Genomic DNA, 15,142 nt, shown 5'->3' with positions numbered 1-15,142 from the left:
CTGACTAGTATCCACGAGGATGCAGGTTCCATCCCTGGCCTTGCCCAGTGGGTTAATGACCCAGTGTTGCTGTGAGCTGTGGTGTTGGTTGAAGACACAGCTCAGATCTGGTGTGGCTGTGGTGTATGCTGGCAGCTGTAGCTCTGATTTGACCTCCTAGCCTGGGAACCTCCGTATGCTGCAGGTGTGGCCCTAAAAAGCAAAACAAAAAACAACCACAAAAACCAGACATGGGTCAAAACTTAAAAAGGTTCCACTACAGATGCAAGGAAAGCATCCTTGTGCTACCTGTCTGACTGTGGCAACCCAGAACGAGTATTTCCAGGGGAAAAATACTCTGCACCTCACAAATACCTTTGTGAACATAAAAGCCTGCTTTACTCCAAAGAATTTAAGTTTATAAGGGAAAAAAAAAAAAAAACTTAAAAGGTACTGGCAGGTAGCTGCCCTCGGGAAGAGTGCTCTTTTATTTGCTGTCAATGAATTCTGGGCCCCCTGTGTGACCAACTGCTGCCCCGCCCCTAAGTTTCAGATTTTATTCCCCTCTGGGAGGCCTGAATGAGCTGAGGTGGTTTCTTCACAAGCTACGGTAGGCACCCACAGTAATATCAAAGAGTTTTGTGTTGGGGAAGTGTCCAGCTTTGTCCAAGAGGAAGTAGAAGCGTCGGCCTTTGACCTTCAGAGGCAACATAGCAGGGACTTCACCCCGATGGGCCATGCAGGATACTTGGTTCAAGGGAACAGTGAAATGGGCACCCAAGCCAAAGGGGGCATGAGTGGTGAGGGTCACTTGCTTCCCTCCAGCCCGTAGCATCACTGAGCGCACAGAGCGAAGGGAAAGAGAAGACCAGCACTAAGTACCAGGGTACCTGCAGGAACGGCAAAGATTGAGGTTTTCACCGAAGAGCTACTAAGCAGTAACTCTTCCAGTGCCCCCTGAATAAAATAATTGTGATAGTAACTCCTCCTGAGCACGTCTTACACCCGTCATGTATGCCATTTCTCCCGAAAGCCTTAACAGATGTGCATCCCCGTTGAAAACACGGCCCAGTAACTTGCTCAAGGTCATGAAGTGAGAGGCAGAACTCAGCCTGAGCCTGTTCAAGGGCTTGGCGCTCGCGGACTGCCAACGCCGGCGTACCTCCTGCGTAGCCTGGAGGGTTGGGAGCCCCTTACTCTCGCTTGAGCAGGGAGGAGTGTGCCTGCCACTCCCGCCCGCCCACACTTACCGATAGTGCCGCAGCCAAGAGCGAGGCCATAGCGCCAGAGCGCGGAGCGTAGGTCCAGGCGGCCACGGTCTGGGGACTCGGTGTCCGGAGGCCGAGCCGGGGCCGGGGGGCGGGTTAAGGCGGCAATGGCCAGGGAGGCCCAGAAGACGCCCTGGCCGGCACAGAACAGCCCGAGGACGGCGAAAAAGCGGCCTCGTTCGTGCTCGAAGAGCAGCACGTCCCGTGGCGGGGCTGCATCGTGCAGGGCCCGGCGCGCGGGTCGGGACTGCAGCGCCAGAAGCAGCCGCGCGGGTATGCGTGCCCCGGGCGCCGCCATGGCCCCGCAAGGGGCGACTTCCGGGGCGGGACTTCCTGCCGACGCCTCCTCCCCGCCCTCCCGGAGTCCCCGTCCGCCGCCTCCGTCCCCGCCCTCTAGGCCCAGCCCTGGCCTCCCTTCCGCCAGCACACGCAAAGGGCAAGGCTAATACAGAATTGCACGCTCTACACAAAATACAACATCACTCTTTATCTTAAAAAGTAGGAAGGATCGTGGGGTTAAGTACACAAAGCACCTAAGTCCTTTGAGTAGTTTAGTGTCAGTTCTACAAAGTAAGCTTTGGCTTCCTGGCACCAGAGGCTCAATCTCCTGGAAGTCTTCCAGAAGGCAGGTGAGGAGAGGGATCCAGCAGCACCCCCTCCTCGGTCACAGTCAAAGGGTGGCCTGGGGGCCGGAGAGGCGACAACCATGGCAACGAGACATCAATATATCCAAGGGCTATTTACAGGTGCCTTCTCTTGGAGCACAACTATGGGTCACTTTATGAATGCCACTTCTGGGATCTCGCCCTTGGCCTTAGGGAAAAATAAAAGGTTGGTAGAGTGAGGTGGATGGCACCCATGCCCCCAGCTTACTTGACCCTCTTGAAGGCTTGGAGATCTCTTTTTGCCACCCATTCCCTTACCTTGAGATGAGTAAAGGCCTGGGCAGATCTGGTGTAGTCCCAGTTGTTGTCCTGAAGACACCTGGAGCAGGGCAAGAACAGACACCTCTGTGAGAAACAACCACAGTCATTTTGATCACCAAAGGCCACTTCAAAATCCATTCTAGGGAGATCCCGTTGTGGAGCAGCAGAAAAGAATCCGACTACTATCCATGGAGATGCAGGTTCAATCCCTGGTCTTGCTCACTGGGTTGGGGATCCAGCACTGCCGTGAAGGTCACAGATGTGGCTCAGATCCCACAATGCTGTGGCTGTGGTGTAAGCTGGCAGTTAGAGCTCTGATTCGACCCCTAGTCTAGGAACTTACATATATGCCTCATGTGTGGCCTCAAAAAAAAAAAATCCATTCTATAGAAATACACGCCTGAGTTTGCCAACAATTATATACACGCTGTTATACTCTATACAAATGAAAAACTGGTAAAAATCCAAATGTCCATCAATGGTCTTTTGATATTAAGTAACTATTTCTACTAAATAGCTAATAGAAACAAGACTAAGGTAAGTTTTACACTAATAGGGAAAAATGCTCATGGGATAAGTAAAGTCAGTTGCAGAACAGTATAAAAAAGGGACTTCGCTTTGGCTTTAAATTGTTATGCTAATTTACGCACAAAGAAATTTTTTCTCAGGGACAATCTTTTTCTTTCTTTTTTTTTTTTTTGCCACGCTCACAGCATACATACCTTCCCAGGGCAGGGACAGAACCCACACCACAGCAGTGACCCAGGCCACAGCAGTGACAGTGCTAGATCCTTAAGCACTAGGCCACCAGGGAACATCCCCTTTTTTAAAAGCAATTAAAAAAAAAAAAGGTCTGGTTTTAAAAATTTTATGGGCACTCATTATTCACCACCAGCCCTACCTCAGTTTACCCCTGTGCCTACACAGGCCCAGTACTCACTTCTGGGACCACTCAAGGTTCATGCCAGACTGGGTAGAGAATGCTTGCAGCATTTCCTGCTGTTCTGGGGAGAGGGTGGGCACTGGGCTGGAGGAAGGCGTGGGCGCCGGCATGGCGAAGGCTCTTTGGATCTCATCGGGACTGGCATTCCGCACAAACAGCTCGTCGTTTACGATGCACAGCCTTGGAGACAAAGAGCACCTTAGACACAGCGGGACAGACAGAGAACCTCATCCTCCCACCGTCACTCCTCGTTTGACACTCAGATTCCTTCAATACCCACGAGGTCCCTTCATCATTCACCCCCTTTCCTGTGGACTCTATGTATGGGATTACCTACCAAACACGCTAGAATTAGACATTCTCCCCCAACCCACAGACAGTTCTTAGCCCTCATTTATTTTCACAACAGACTCAGAAAGTGAATGCTGTTAAACTGATTTGCAGATGAGGAAACTTGCCCTTGGCTAGAAGTAGTGGAGCCAGGATGGAAGACCCAGGCAGCTGGACTCCAGAGCCAAACCCTTCACCACTGTGTGAGCCTCCTCTGCTCCCTCAGCCTTTCTGAAATTCTGAAAATGCCCAGAGGGGTGACTCCACCGTCCCCACATTTCACAGTGGTGGGGGCCAGGGATTGGGGACTGGGGACTAGGACCCCACGCGCTAAGTCAAACACTCACCCTGAATTGCTGCCAGGAACAGCCACGAACGTCCGGGTAAAGGCTCGCAAAGAGTCCCGAGATTTTCCATCCACTGCAATGACAACACAGGTGATGACCCCTCCGAGTCACTCATGCTTTATGTTTTCAAACAGCTTCTCAAAAATCATGGTCTCATCTGCCACAAAGAACCCTAAGGGGGCCAGGCAGGGGTGACAGTGTGTATACAGGGGAAGCAGAGTTGGGGGCAGGGGGTCCGAGGCCAGGGAGGGCAGTCATGATGACACTGTTGTCCACTAACCACACTCGTGTGCCAGACCCTGTGTCAAGGACTTTATCAATCACTTGATTTACTCCCCACGACAGAAGGCTATTACTAACCCCTGCCCCTTACAAATAAAGACTCAGGCTCAGGGGTGATGTCGACTGCCCAGACACAGAGGACCGAGGTTGGGACAGAAACTCAGATCTGCTTGACTCCAGAGTCTGTGTCCTCGTCACCCTCAGGTTTTGCCCACCCACATCCCAGAGGGGAAAGCCAGGCGGGGAGGGCAGGCCAAGTGGAGACGGTGACGGCGGGGCAGGGCGGGAGGAAGCGGTCAGGGAAGAAGAGAGAAGGCAGCTGGGAAGCTGAGGGTGGGTGCTGAGAACGACAAGCTGCAAACTCGGGACTCCAAAGAGGCTCACCTTCCTTGAAGACTCCATTGACAGAAAAACACAGCAATGTGCTCTGGAAGAGAAGCAGCAGCAGCAGTTACCCCACAGGCTGCCAGCCAGAGCCCGGGTCCTCAGGGCCTTGCAACCGCCCCTTCCCCACTTCGGGGCCGTGTCAGGGAAGAAAACAGGTGCTTACTGTCTGGGCGCTTATGTCTACCACGAAGGAATTGATATCATGCTGAGTTTTGGGCAGCTCGTTGAGAAAGGCCACCACGTTGAGACGCGTGTGCTTCAGCAGCCTGAACCGCAGGCCTGTGGGGGGAGAAGAACCCAAGGTCAGGGGCTGCCACGCGCTCACCGACGCCATCCCCCTCCCCTTCTCCCAACTTGTTCTGCTCACGTCACACACTTACTAGGGTCTTTAAGCTTCTTCACATTCCTGCTATCCTTGAAGTACTCGGCCAAGTTGCTTCTGGGGGGATAAACGGAAAAGGAGGTAGTGGGCAGAGCAGCGTGGATGCTAGCAGGTGCCAGCCTGGGTCTGCTGAGAAATGCTGGCCCCAGGCAGCTTCTGGGCTGTGATACTCACCGAGCAGGGTTCTGGGGGATGAAGGGGATGCTCAGGGAGCAGCAGGCCCCATCATGGTAGGCATCCAGGAGCCGCTGCCGGTCTCCAGAGTCATATACTGCATAGTACCTGCGGGGAAAACAAAAGGACCAATGGCTCCCACGAGTGAGATGCGGTGGGGCCAGCCCACCTCTCCCCTGCCTCAGGGCCCAGGACACTTACTGCTGCAGGAAGTGCAGCACCAGATTCTTCAGGGTCTCTGTTCCAAAATAGCTTCCCTGGAATCAAACAGATGTCAGAATCACGTAACCAGGACTCTCAACACCAGTCCTGACTCAGCGCCCCGCACTGCACAGCCCACTCACCTTGCAGGGTGGTAACATCGTGGGGGCTTCAACATCAAAGGCAATTGGTGGGGGTAACTCGTGGCCATCCTGCAAAAAGGGAGCAAAAGTGGACAGTGTAAACCAGAGAAAAGGAATTCCTATCGTGGCTCAGCGAATTAAGGACCGGACACTGTCTCTGTGAGGGCGCATGCAGGTTTGATCCCCGGCATTGCTGTGGGTTAAAGAGCTGGCACTGCTGCAAGCTGTGACATAGGTGGCAGATGCAGCTCAGATCTGGAGTTGCCGTGGCTGTGGTGTAGGCCGGCAGCTGCTGCAGCTCTGATTCGACCCCTCGCCCAAGAATGTCCATATGCTGCAGGTGTGGCATAAAAAAAGAAAAACCAACCAACCAACCAAAGAAAAACTATAGAAAAAAGGCTAGATGAGTAATCTGATGGGTGAACTAAGAGTGAGGGGTCCAAGGTCAAGTGTAAAGGGAAACAGAAAGGGTCCATGAATCCTGATAAGACGCAACTTTTGTCTATGGGCACTTTTCTGAGAAGAAAGGATTATAGGATTTGTCAGATTCTCAAAGGGCTCTCTCTGTGCCCCCAAATTAGCAGCCACATAAACTCATCGGGCAACACTCTGAGGGTGGGAGATGCTACCCTCCTCAGAAGAGAATAAGAAAAGTCAGGGACTCACCAGGCGTAGTAATTTGGGGAATCGTTCTCGAATGGCGCTGTCAAGAACGGGACAGAAGTGAGTGATGCTTCAGAGCCACCGGGCCTCCTGGGCTGCACTAGGAGCAAATACACCAACACCCGAGGGACAGCCCACCCCATCCTGCTTGTCCTCGCCCTCTTCCCCAGCCTCTGAGCTCCAGGAAAAGCAGCCCCACTCCCCGCCTCACCCGGGGCACCCAGAAATGACTGCCTTGAAGGCCGACTCTCTTCTCTCTGCCTGACCCCGAGCGCCACAGGAGCAGCGCTCCCAGCCCGGGCTTTAAGCCAGGACCTCCTCTCCCTCCCTGCCCCCCTTACCTTCCACCTACTCACCTGTGCAGCCCCGGGAGGAGGGAATGGGGTGGGAGCCCAGGGGCTCCGCTGCCTCAACAGGTATCCATCACTTCTGCCAGGTCTGGCCGTGGCCAAGACCAGAACACACCACAGGGATGGCACAGGATGTTGGGGCAGGGAGACGAGCAAGGCAGGGCTCAGGAGGAGGGGAGGCCAAGGAAGAAGAGAAGGCAGGGAGAGGAGAAGAGAGAGAGGACAGGTAGGAGGGGAGGGGGTGAAGGAGAGACGAGGGAGACACAGGTGCGCAGAGAGAAAAAGGAAAAAGAAAGCAAAGAAGCCGGAGCTCTACAGGGCGAAGAGCCACCCAGAGAGAAGAGGGAGAACGAAGGGAAGAAGGCGCCTGACCCAGCCTTTTCCTTCAGCTCCCCTCTCCCTGTGGTCCAAGGAGGACACGGGAAACAAATCCTCGGTGTGGCGAGAGGGCGGCTGCTGTTGGCCAGGTCTCTGTCTGCCACCTGGGTCCCGATCTGAGCTGGGCGTGGGAAGCGAGACAGCCATGGGGGCAGGAGACCTCCCTCAGAAGGCGTGAGGGTTCAGGCCCCTGCAAAGTTGGGGGGGTGAGGGTCTGTGCCCCACCTCTGTTGGCCCCCAAGTCCTCTCCTGATGGCCCCTCTGCGACTGTGCCTGTCTTAGGTTGTTCCTTCCCTGAGGAATCTTACCCGTCTCTGGCTAGCCAGCCATCCTCCGGGGCCAAGCAGGGTGATGTGAGGTGTGCGAGCGAGGGAGGGGCAGCGCCCCCGGAGAGGGTCAGTTCTCCGTCTCCTTGCAGCCTACGCCCCCGCGGCCTCCACGCCCAGCACCTGCCTGGGGATGCCCTCGCCTGCCGGCGGGGCCCCGGCTCTGGTCACATGTCTTAGGGACCCCAGGTTTCTCCTCCAGGGAGGGCTCAGCTCAGAGCACTGGGCAAGAGACACCGTCTGCCTGGCAGCAGCCCCCAGGAGGCCTCCACCTCAGCGGGGGCGGGGAAGCCCAGGCGGCAGCCTTGGGCGCGTGGACTGAGAGAAGCGGGCCCTCCTGGCCCAAGTGCAGAGGAGGGAAGGCCCATCAGCAGAAGCCCCGGGGAGGGAGGGCTTTCTCTGCCCAGGGGCAGCAGGCTCTTGGCTGCTCAAATCAACCCCACGTGTGGGGCACATACACGACACCCCCTGGTCACGGGAGAAAAGGGGAGATGCTCTTCCTGGAACAGAGGGCAGGGAGAGTCTGGAAAAGGCTGTGCTCAGGAAGGAGGGAGAAAGGCCACAGAACCAGCAAAGAGCAGTCAGGTGGGAAGGAAGGGCAGGAGACCAGGGCCAAGCTGGGGACACGGACAGACGAGAGGGAGGAGCACGTGATCCTCCCAAAGGACAGGTGGTTCCAGCTCAGGGCTGCACATCTCCTGCAGATGGGCACTGGTCAGGGGGCAGCAGCTCAGCCTCCCGGGGGGTGAAGGTCCCCAGGAGGGGAGACAGAGGCTACAACTGACCTGATGTAGGTGGACTGGTCTCGGAAGGTATCACACAGGGTGTTTCCATCGAGCCACAGCTCTTCTAGCTTCAGCCCTTTGATCTTGTCCAGCTCCCGCTCAGACTTCAGCTGCAAGGGAGGGGGGAAAAGGCGGGTAGGCAGCCAGCTGGATCCCCACTCGTGCCCCCCTGCCCCCCGTAATCCCCCTCGACTCTGAAACGCCCGCCCCCTGTCTCCCGCGGTCAGCACCCTCTGCCCACCCACCCCCCCTTCAGAACACAACCAGGCTCTCCATCTCACCTCGTTTCCAGAGAGATTTAGGATCTTTAGATTCGGTGCTTTCTGCACGATGTTGGACAAGTCATCCAGTCTGTAGAGCTTGTTATTGCTCAAGTTCAAGGACAACAGCTGTGGGGAGAGAAGAGTTTAGAGGAAGCACGGCCAGCGAGGGGATTAGAAACAAGCCTGCCATGAAGGCCCCTCCCATCTACACCACCCCCGTGTCCTCACGCCCCGCGGGCGGGACAAAGGCCTCACCTCAGGGATGTTCTCTTCGATGATGCGCAGGGCGGCTGCCATGCAGCTTCTGCGGTTCAGGACCACGTCGATGTTCTGGGCCACCAAGTCTTCAGGAAGGAAAGGGAAGTCAGTCTGAGGGGGTGTTGGGGCCCGCACCATTCTCCAACTTTCTCTGCCGGACTGAGCCCCCTCTGTCTCCAACCGTCTAAGCATTCCTGCTGTGGACCGTACCTGGGTCTGTACGGAGGCCCTTGAGGTCAAGGGCTTGCTGGGAGCCGTCGTATCGTTTGCTCATGATCAGCTACAGAGGAAGACAAAGCGTTCAGCAGCAGTTCAGCAGTCTCTGGGGCTGTGTGTGTGTGTGTGTGGGTGGGTAGGTGGGTGTGTGTGGGGGGTGACAACTGGAAGGACACACCCATTCAGCCCACCGGCCTCACCTTGAGCTGCTCGACTTGCTCCGGCTTCAGCTCGTTCTGCACAGTGTGGGGCGGCGGAGAGGAGTTGATGATGATAGATATCTGCGGACAAGGAAGACCCGGGGCAGGGTGAACTCGGGGAGGCCCGAGCCCCGGGACCGAGACTCAGTCGGAGCCCTGAGCACCAAGCCCCGCCCCCGAGCACGCCAGGCCCTTTGCACACACCCTGCGGTTCTCCCGATCCAAAATCTTATAGTTGACAGCCTTCAATGCCGAGGCGGTACTGGCGTCCTCGACAAAAAACTGGGCCCGTGTGTTTTCATAGTGAAACTGCCGGAAGAGGAAACAAGAGTGTCAGGCCTGGAGCCCAGAGCCCCTGGCCCAGCTGGTACCTCCACCTCCCCTGGGGCCCGGCCAGCCACTCACGCCGGAGTTTACCTCAATGGGAGTGAAAGGGACACTGCACTTGCTCTGAATCATGCCCAGGAGCCATGACTTGTCGTATTTCCTGCCATAAGGAATCTGGAGGAGAGAGAGAGAGAGAAAAGGGAACAGCGTACAACCATCGCTGACCAGCAGGCCTGCCCTCGTGCTCTCTTCATATCACCGGCCAGCTCTAAAACATTTTCGAAAGAAATGGCCAGTGAAAGCTTTTCTATTCAAGCCAAACACAGATTCCTTAACCTCCTCTTTGTCTATTTATACTGGGCAGAATTTTTCCTCAAAAGAATCAAACTGTTTCTTTTTTTTGGGGGGGGGGACCTAATTGTGGCCTGAAAAATTCCTGGGCCAGGTTTTGAACCCGTGCCACAGCTGTGACCCAAGCCACAGCAGTAACCCTGGATCCTTAACCTTGCACCACCAGGGAACTCCTCAAATTGCTTGATTCTAAAAGTTGCAAGGTGTCATTGATAACCTGCCTGGCTCAGAGAACCCCAGGGCCCCCAGCCGCCACGCTGGGCTTGAGGGCGATGGAGAAATCCGGAGGAGTCAGTCCAGCTCCCAACCACAGTTGCCACATTTCCCTTTAGATGCCCCCCCCAATCCCACTTGTCTCCTTCTCCTTTTCTGAACCTGCTCATAGGTTTTTTAAGACAGGGATTCTAAGGAGAAAGAATGGCCACCTGACTGTGGAGTGAGCCGCTGAGAAGCCCAACCTTGTGATGTGCGAAGGAAACCCCTCACCCTGGGCCCGGCCCCCCAGCACCCCGGCTCTGCGCCCTTGCCAAGACACTCACTGTAATCTTAAACCAGTTCTTTGAGGTCCCATCCTGGCTGGTGCCGGCTCCTCCCCTCTCTGGAGGAACTCTGTCTCTCCGCAGAGGCACCGTGACGTGAATTCGAGACCGCTCGTGCCAACCATCGCCCCGACGGTTGGGTCGCGGAGCATAGGGGTTGCTGTGGGGGAAGGAGGGAATCAAACATCCACAAAGTGAGGCCTGTCTTCTCGGGGACCTTCGTGCCCTGGTGTCCGGACCAGGCCTACGGCTGTTCAACCAGGAGGCTGGTTCTGGCATGTCTCTCTCGTCCAGCAACGAAGAGAAATGACACACGCACTGTGGTGAGAAGGCCACGGAAACAAACGGGTCGCTGAACTCAAACCGGACAAACTGGTTACTCACTATCGTAGTCGGGGAACATCCTGGGCGTCGCTCACTGCCACATCTCTGTCATCTTCCTCAAGGCGGGAAGACCGAATGCTAGAACCTCCCCTTGCAGAGCGCCGGTTCCCCTCGCCACACTTCCACCGGAAAGGGCCTCGGCCTTTCTTCCTTCTTTGAGGGAAACTAACTCGATCATCGTGCTCTGGGGTTGGAAACGGGACACAAATTAGAAAATACATCCCTGGTTCAGCTCCCCTACTGGGCGATCCCAGTATCCAGCACCCTGCACTACCAGACAGGAGACACACAATCACGACAGAGCCCACCTCCTGGCAAACTCCTCTGCCTGGCCAGGGAAAGAACCTTCTCCGTGGGATGGCAGCAAAAGGGAAACATCCCTGGAAAACTGTGTATAAGGCTTTAGAAAAATGAAGCAGAAACTGGAACTACAAAGGAGAAGCAGAATGTGGAAGTGCGAGTGTCCCGAGCAGTAACTGGACACAACTCACACTCGGTCAGGTCACCTGAAAACTGCCTGCTCTCAAGTGCCCAAGTCTACTTAACTCCACTGGAAATGTGGTCAGTGATTATATCTTGGGAAACCAATCACAAAGGAAAACCAATCACAAGGGGAAAAACCAATCTCAATGATTACATCAGCTCTGGTAAACAGGACTCTTGCCTATAGAGCACAAATGTCAGTTACAAATATGACCAATTTAAGACCTTTTTTTTTTTTTTTTTGGCTGCACCCACAAGGCATACAGAAGTTCCCAGGGCAGGGCTCAAACCCATGCTGCAGCAGTGACAGCATCAGATCCTCGACCTGCTGAACCACCAGGGAACTCCACAAGCATCTTCTAAAGTCTTGTTCTCCTCTCAAAAGACTAAAAATAGAACTACCATATGACCACCAGCAATTTCACCCCTAGATATACATCTAGAAAGAAATATATAATGCAAAAAGATTCATGTTCACGGTAGCACTATTTACAGTAGCCAAGCTATGGAAGCGATCCTAGTGTTCACCAAGAGACTAATGGATAAAGATGTGGTGCATACACACACACATAACGGAATACTATTCAGCCATCAAAAAGAATGAAATCTTGCCATAGTTGCAACATGAATGAACTTGCAGGGTATTACGTTTAGTGAAATAAGCCAGAGGGAAAAGGACAAATACTATGTGACATTACCTGCAGGTGGAATTTAAAAAAATAAAATGTATACAGCAAAACAGAAACAGACTCACAGATACAGGCAACAAACTAGTGGTTATGAGGGGGAGGGGCAAGATAAGGCAAGATATGGGATTAAGAGATACAAACTACTAAGTATAAGAGAGATAAGCCACAAGGATCTGTTGTACGGCACAGGGAATGACAACGATTATTTTCCAATAACTTTTAATGGAGTGTAATCTATAAATACAGGAATGACTATGCTGTACACCTGAAACCAACATTACATTGTAAATCAACCTTCCTCAATTTAAAAAGATTTAAAAAAAAAAAAATCTTGCTCTCCAACTGCCACTCTCAAGTGAATGTGAAGTGTGAGTGACCCAGAGTAACTGGACACAATTCGAACCCCTCAAAAGTCACCCGACATCCGCTTTCTGTGGGCCCACCCAAATCTACTTAACCCCGAGGTGACCCCTCTCACAGGTGGCAAATCCGTCCTCATGATTACACTAGCTTTCGGGGAAACAGCTCTCCTTTTGCCCATACAATACAAACACCACACACAGATAGGACCAATTTAAGGGCTTCTTTTAAAAGTCTTATTCTCAAACTGCCACTCTGAACGTTTGGGAGTGAGCTCTTTGTTTTCTTGGTCAGAAAAGGCTTTTAACTAAGGAGACAACTCCTGAATTCAGGTTCCAGTGGCAGTTAGGATGCTTCACCAAGGGTCCTCTCCAAGAATATGATCCTCTGAACCCTGGTGTGTAGGAAGCGCTTCTTAAAAAAGACCCATGAAGGAGTTCCCTGCGTGGCTCAGTGGTTAACGGACCCAACTAGGATCCATGAGGATGCGGATTCAGCCCCTGGCCTAGTTCGGTGGGTTAAGGATCCGGCGTTGCTGTGGCTGTGGTGTAGGCCAGCAGTTACATCTCTGATTGGACCCCTAGCGTGGGAACTTTCATATGCCTCGGCTGGGGCCCTAAAAAGCAAAAAAAAGAAAGAAAGAAAAAAAAAAAAAGACCCACGATACAGATGGCCTACAGGCACATGAAAAGATGCTCAACATCACTAATTATTAGAGAAATGCAAATCAAAGCCACAATAAGGTAGCACTTCACACCAATCAGAATGGCCAACATTAAAAAGTCCACAAAAACAAATGCTGGAGAGGATGTGGAGAAAAGGCAACCCTCCTACGCTGTTGGTAGGAATGAAAACTGGTGCAGCCACTACGGGAAAGAGTATGGAGGTTCCTTAAAAAACTAAAAATATGAGTTTCTCAAGAAGTTACCCTAGGAAAAAAGTAATAAATGCACACAAGTCGTTGCTAACATTCACTGAGCACTCTTCTCCAGTGTCAGGCACTATGCTCCAGGCACCTGACATGAATGATCTCGTTTTAACACACACACACACGGAGACAAACTCAGAAGGCTGGTACTGTTTCTATCCTCATTAAGGAGATGGAAAACGAAGTCTGAGGGTGTAAGTTACTCAAGCTTGGCATAGCCAACTCGGGATTGAAACCTCGGCTCCTAACCACCGCTCTGGACTAAAACTCAGTGTAGTGTTTGGACCAGAACATCGAGTTGATGTGCAGATCTAAAATATTAAGCCTAAGCGACAGACGCGTTAGGTGGGGGAGGGGGCAAAATCGCCTGGACGCGCGGTAGAAAATAGGGCACATCAGCCCAGGAGAAGGGCACTGACTCACATTAAACAGTTTGGCCGCCAAATTGAACTGACAGGCATCAACCACCCACAAAGTTCAAAGGAATCTCATCACCCCACCACTGAGCCACCTCTCCGAGTCGCAGGGGCCCGCAAAGGGAGGATCCCAGCGTCAACAACCCCGGCACCCAACCCTCAAGCTCACCCAGGCCCCCGGGCTGCCTCGCCCCGGGCCCGCGCCGCGCCACCGCCGTTCCCCGTGGACGCCGGGCCCCTCGCGGCCTCACGCCCCGGCGCTGCGGCCTAGGCTGGCGCAGCCCAGCAGGGCCCAAGATCGACCGGCTCCCCGACCCAAGGGCCAGCACTGACCGTTGTATGACTTCCCTTCGTCCGCCATGGCGCAGCGAGCAGGGGCGGGCTCTGTCGCGGCCCGCGACACCGGCAAACGTCCGAACGCCCAGGCTCTCCCGGCTGAAGTGCTCCTACGCCGGATGCCGCCGCATTTATGCGGCCAGCGCGTCGCGCGCAGCCGACGTCCCACGGTGATGGGCGGAACCACTGGGAGACGCGCGTGCGCATTCGACGAGCGGACTAGCCGGGGGCGGGACTTGGCGTTGCACGCCCCGCCCAGGACCTGAGCTTGGGAAGCCGAGTTACCGCGGGTTCGCCGGCCCCCTGCTTTCATCCACCCCGCCGCTAGTAGCTCTCTGCTGGAGCACCTCCAGGGTCAGCGGTGAAGCGGAGAGGTGGCTACTGCAGCCCAGGATTCCGAGAGGAACAGGGAAGAGGGGCTACAGGAAGGGCTTCCGAGGAGTGGGAGACCAGGCCCTTAGGAGCGGGAGTGACCGCACATAGACACCTAGAAGGATCCAGCCAGGGCAAGTCTCAGCTCAGCCCTTTGACACTTGCAGATCTAGGCCTCGGTCTCCTCGCCTATAAAATGAAATAGAAAACTAACGGTAAACTCCTAGAGAGCAGGGGCTTGATTAATTCACGGCTTTTTCTCTCCGGCACCTGACTGGATACCATACTTAGCACGCACGCAGCAGGAACCCAACATATATTTGTGAAATAACTACTGATCTATGCATTCCCTCCGAGAGAGTTGCAATCAAAGGAGAGAAAAACGGCATTTGCCAGGCTTTGGCTGTCTTCACAAACCAACCCACCCACCAACCCACCGGGATGTGCTATGCTAAACCCACGTCTTGTGTCAACTGGGCAGTGAGGAGGCCAGCCTGACCACACGCTGAACACAGGCCAAAGGGAGAGGAAATATTAAAATGCCATGGCTAGGAAAGACCTGGGCTCTCCTGGACCCCTCAAAGTACTGGGGCCAGCACAGTGTATAGTGACTGTTGTCTCTACAGCTTGAGCTTCCTTTCGGGTGTGTGAAGTGGGGGAACTCCAGTGATGCAGGATGATGTGGTTCTGGGTCCTGGTCAGGACTAGAAAGCATATTAACCTCCCTGGAGGGTGGGTGTTCCAGGCAGGTCACTCCTTCATTCTTCTGACTGGCTTGGATGTGGTGAGGGGCTTCAAGGGGACCAAGAGCCTCAGCTGGAGCTGGGAACGGATTCTTCATGTCACCTTCACTCCTAGCAGCAGGCAGGGCTCCTACTTCATCCAGCGCAAGTAAGTTTGGGGCCAAATGGTTGGAGCATGCAGATGAGACAGGTCCAAATACTTCTGGAGATGGTCCTGGAAGTTGCCGTCAATCAGGGACCCAGGCTGGGATCCTGTTACGGGCCTCTGAAGGGAAGTTTCCATGCTAACTAAGTGCTGCTACACCTGGAAACCCCCTGCGGGAGGCAGCTGTGTGCACAGAGTGAGTGAGCCTGGCCCGTCAGGGCCATCAGCCCAACCCTTTTAGTTATGATGCTGGGCAGTGGGCTCACTC

At 54.2% G+C, this 15,142-nt stretch overlaps 2 protein-coding genes across 5 annotated transcripts; both read right to left on the bottom strand.

Annotated features, from left to right (window-relative positions):
• On the bottom strand, window positions 431-15,048 carry NXF1 (nuclear RNA export factor 1). Of its 4 annotated transcripts, none has more exons than XR_002340628.1 (21): window positions 13,612-15,048; window positions 10,403-10,586; window positions 10,019-10,178; window positions 9,219-9,302; window positions 9,006-9,110; window positions 8,802-8,882; window positions 8,596-8,665; window positions 8,383-8,471; window positions 8,146-8,253; window positions 6,029-7,974; window positions 5,363-5,431; window positions 5,220-5,275; window positions 5,019-5,126; window positions 4,843-4,901; window positions 4,626-4,741; window positions 4,460-4,502; window positions 3,794-3,866; window positions 3,114-3,296; window positions 2,171-2,231; window positions 1,230-2,060; window positions 431-869 (listed from the first exon to the last, which is right to left on the bottom strand). XR_002340628.1 is itself a non-coding variant. In NM_001243350.1 (21 exons), the coding sequence occupies exons 1-21, from the start codon at window positions 13,637-13,639 to the stop codon at window positions 2,022-2,024; spliced, it is 1,863 nt and encodes a 620-aa protein (NP_001230279.1). In that variant the 5' UTR covers window positions 13,640-13,749; the 3' UTR covers window positions 1,720-2,021. The 4 variants fall into 4 exon arrangements, 2 of the variants coding, with proteins under 2 accessions (NP_001230279.1, XP_020935694.1); XR_002340630.1 differs by lacking the exon at window positions 431-869 and having other exon boundaries at window positions 1,720-2,060; window positions 6,029-6,065; window positions 6,382-7,974; NM_001243350.1 differs by lacking the exon at window positions 431-869 and having other exon boundaries at window positions 1,720-2,060; window positions 6,029-6,065; window positions 7,865-7,974; window positions 13,612-13,749.
• TMEM223 (transmembrane protein 223) lies at window positions 434-1,582 on the bottom strand. The gene is given in 3 exon segments (XM_003353817.4): window positions 434-837; window positions 840-869; window positions 1,230-1,582. Coding segments are annotated over 3 exon segments (606 nt in total). The 5' UTR covers window positions 1,546-1,582; the 3' UTR covers window positions 434-577.

This window comes from Sus scrofa, chromosome 2 (genome assembly GCF_000003025.6).
Source record: "Sus scrofa isolate TJ Tabasco breed Duroc chromosome 2, Sscrofa11.1, whole genome shotgun sequence".
NCBI classification, from domain to species: Eukaryota; Metazoa; Chordata; class Mammalia; order Artiodactyla; family Suidae; genus Sus; species Sus scrofa.
This window is presented reverse-complemented; position numbering and strand designations above follow the sequence as displayed.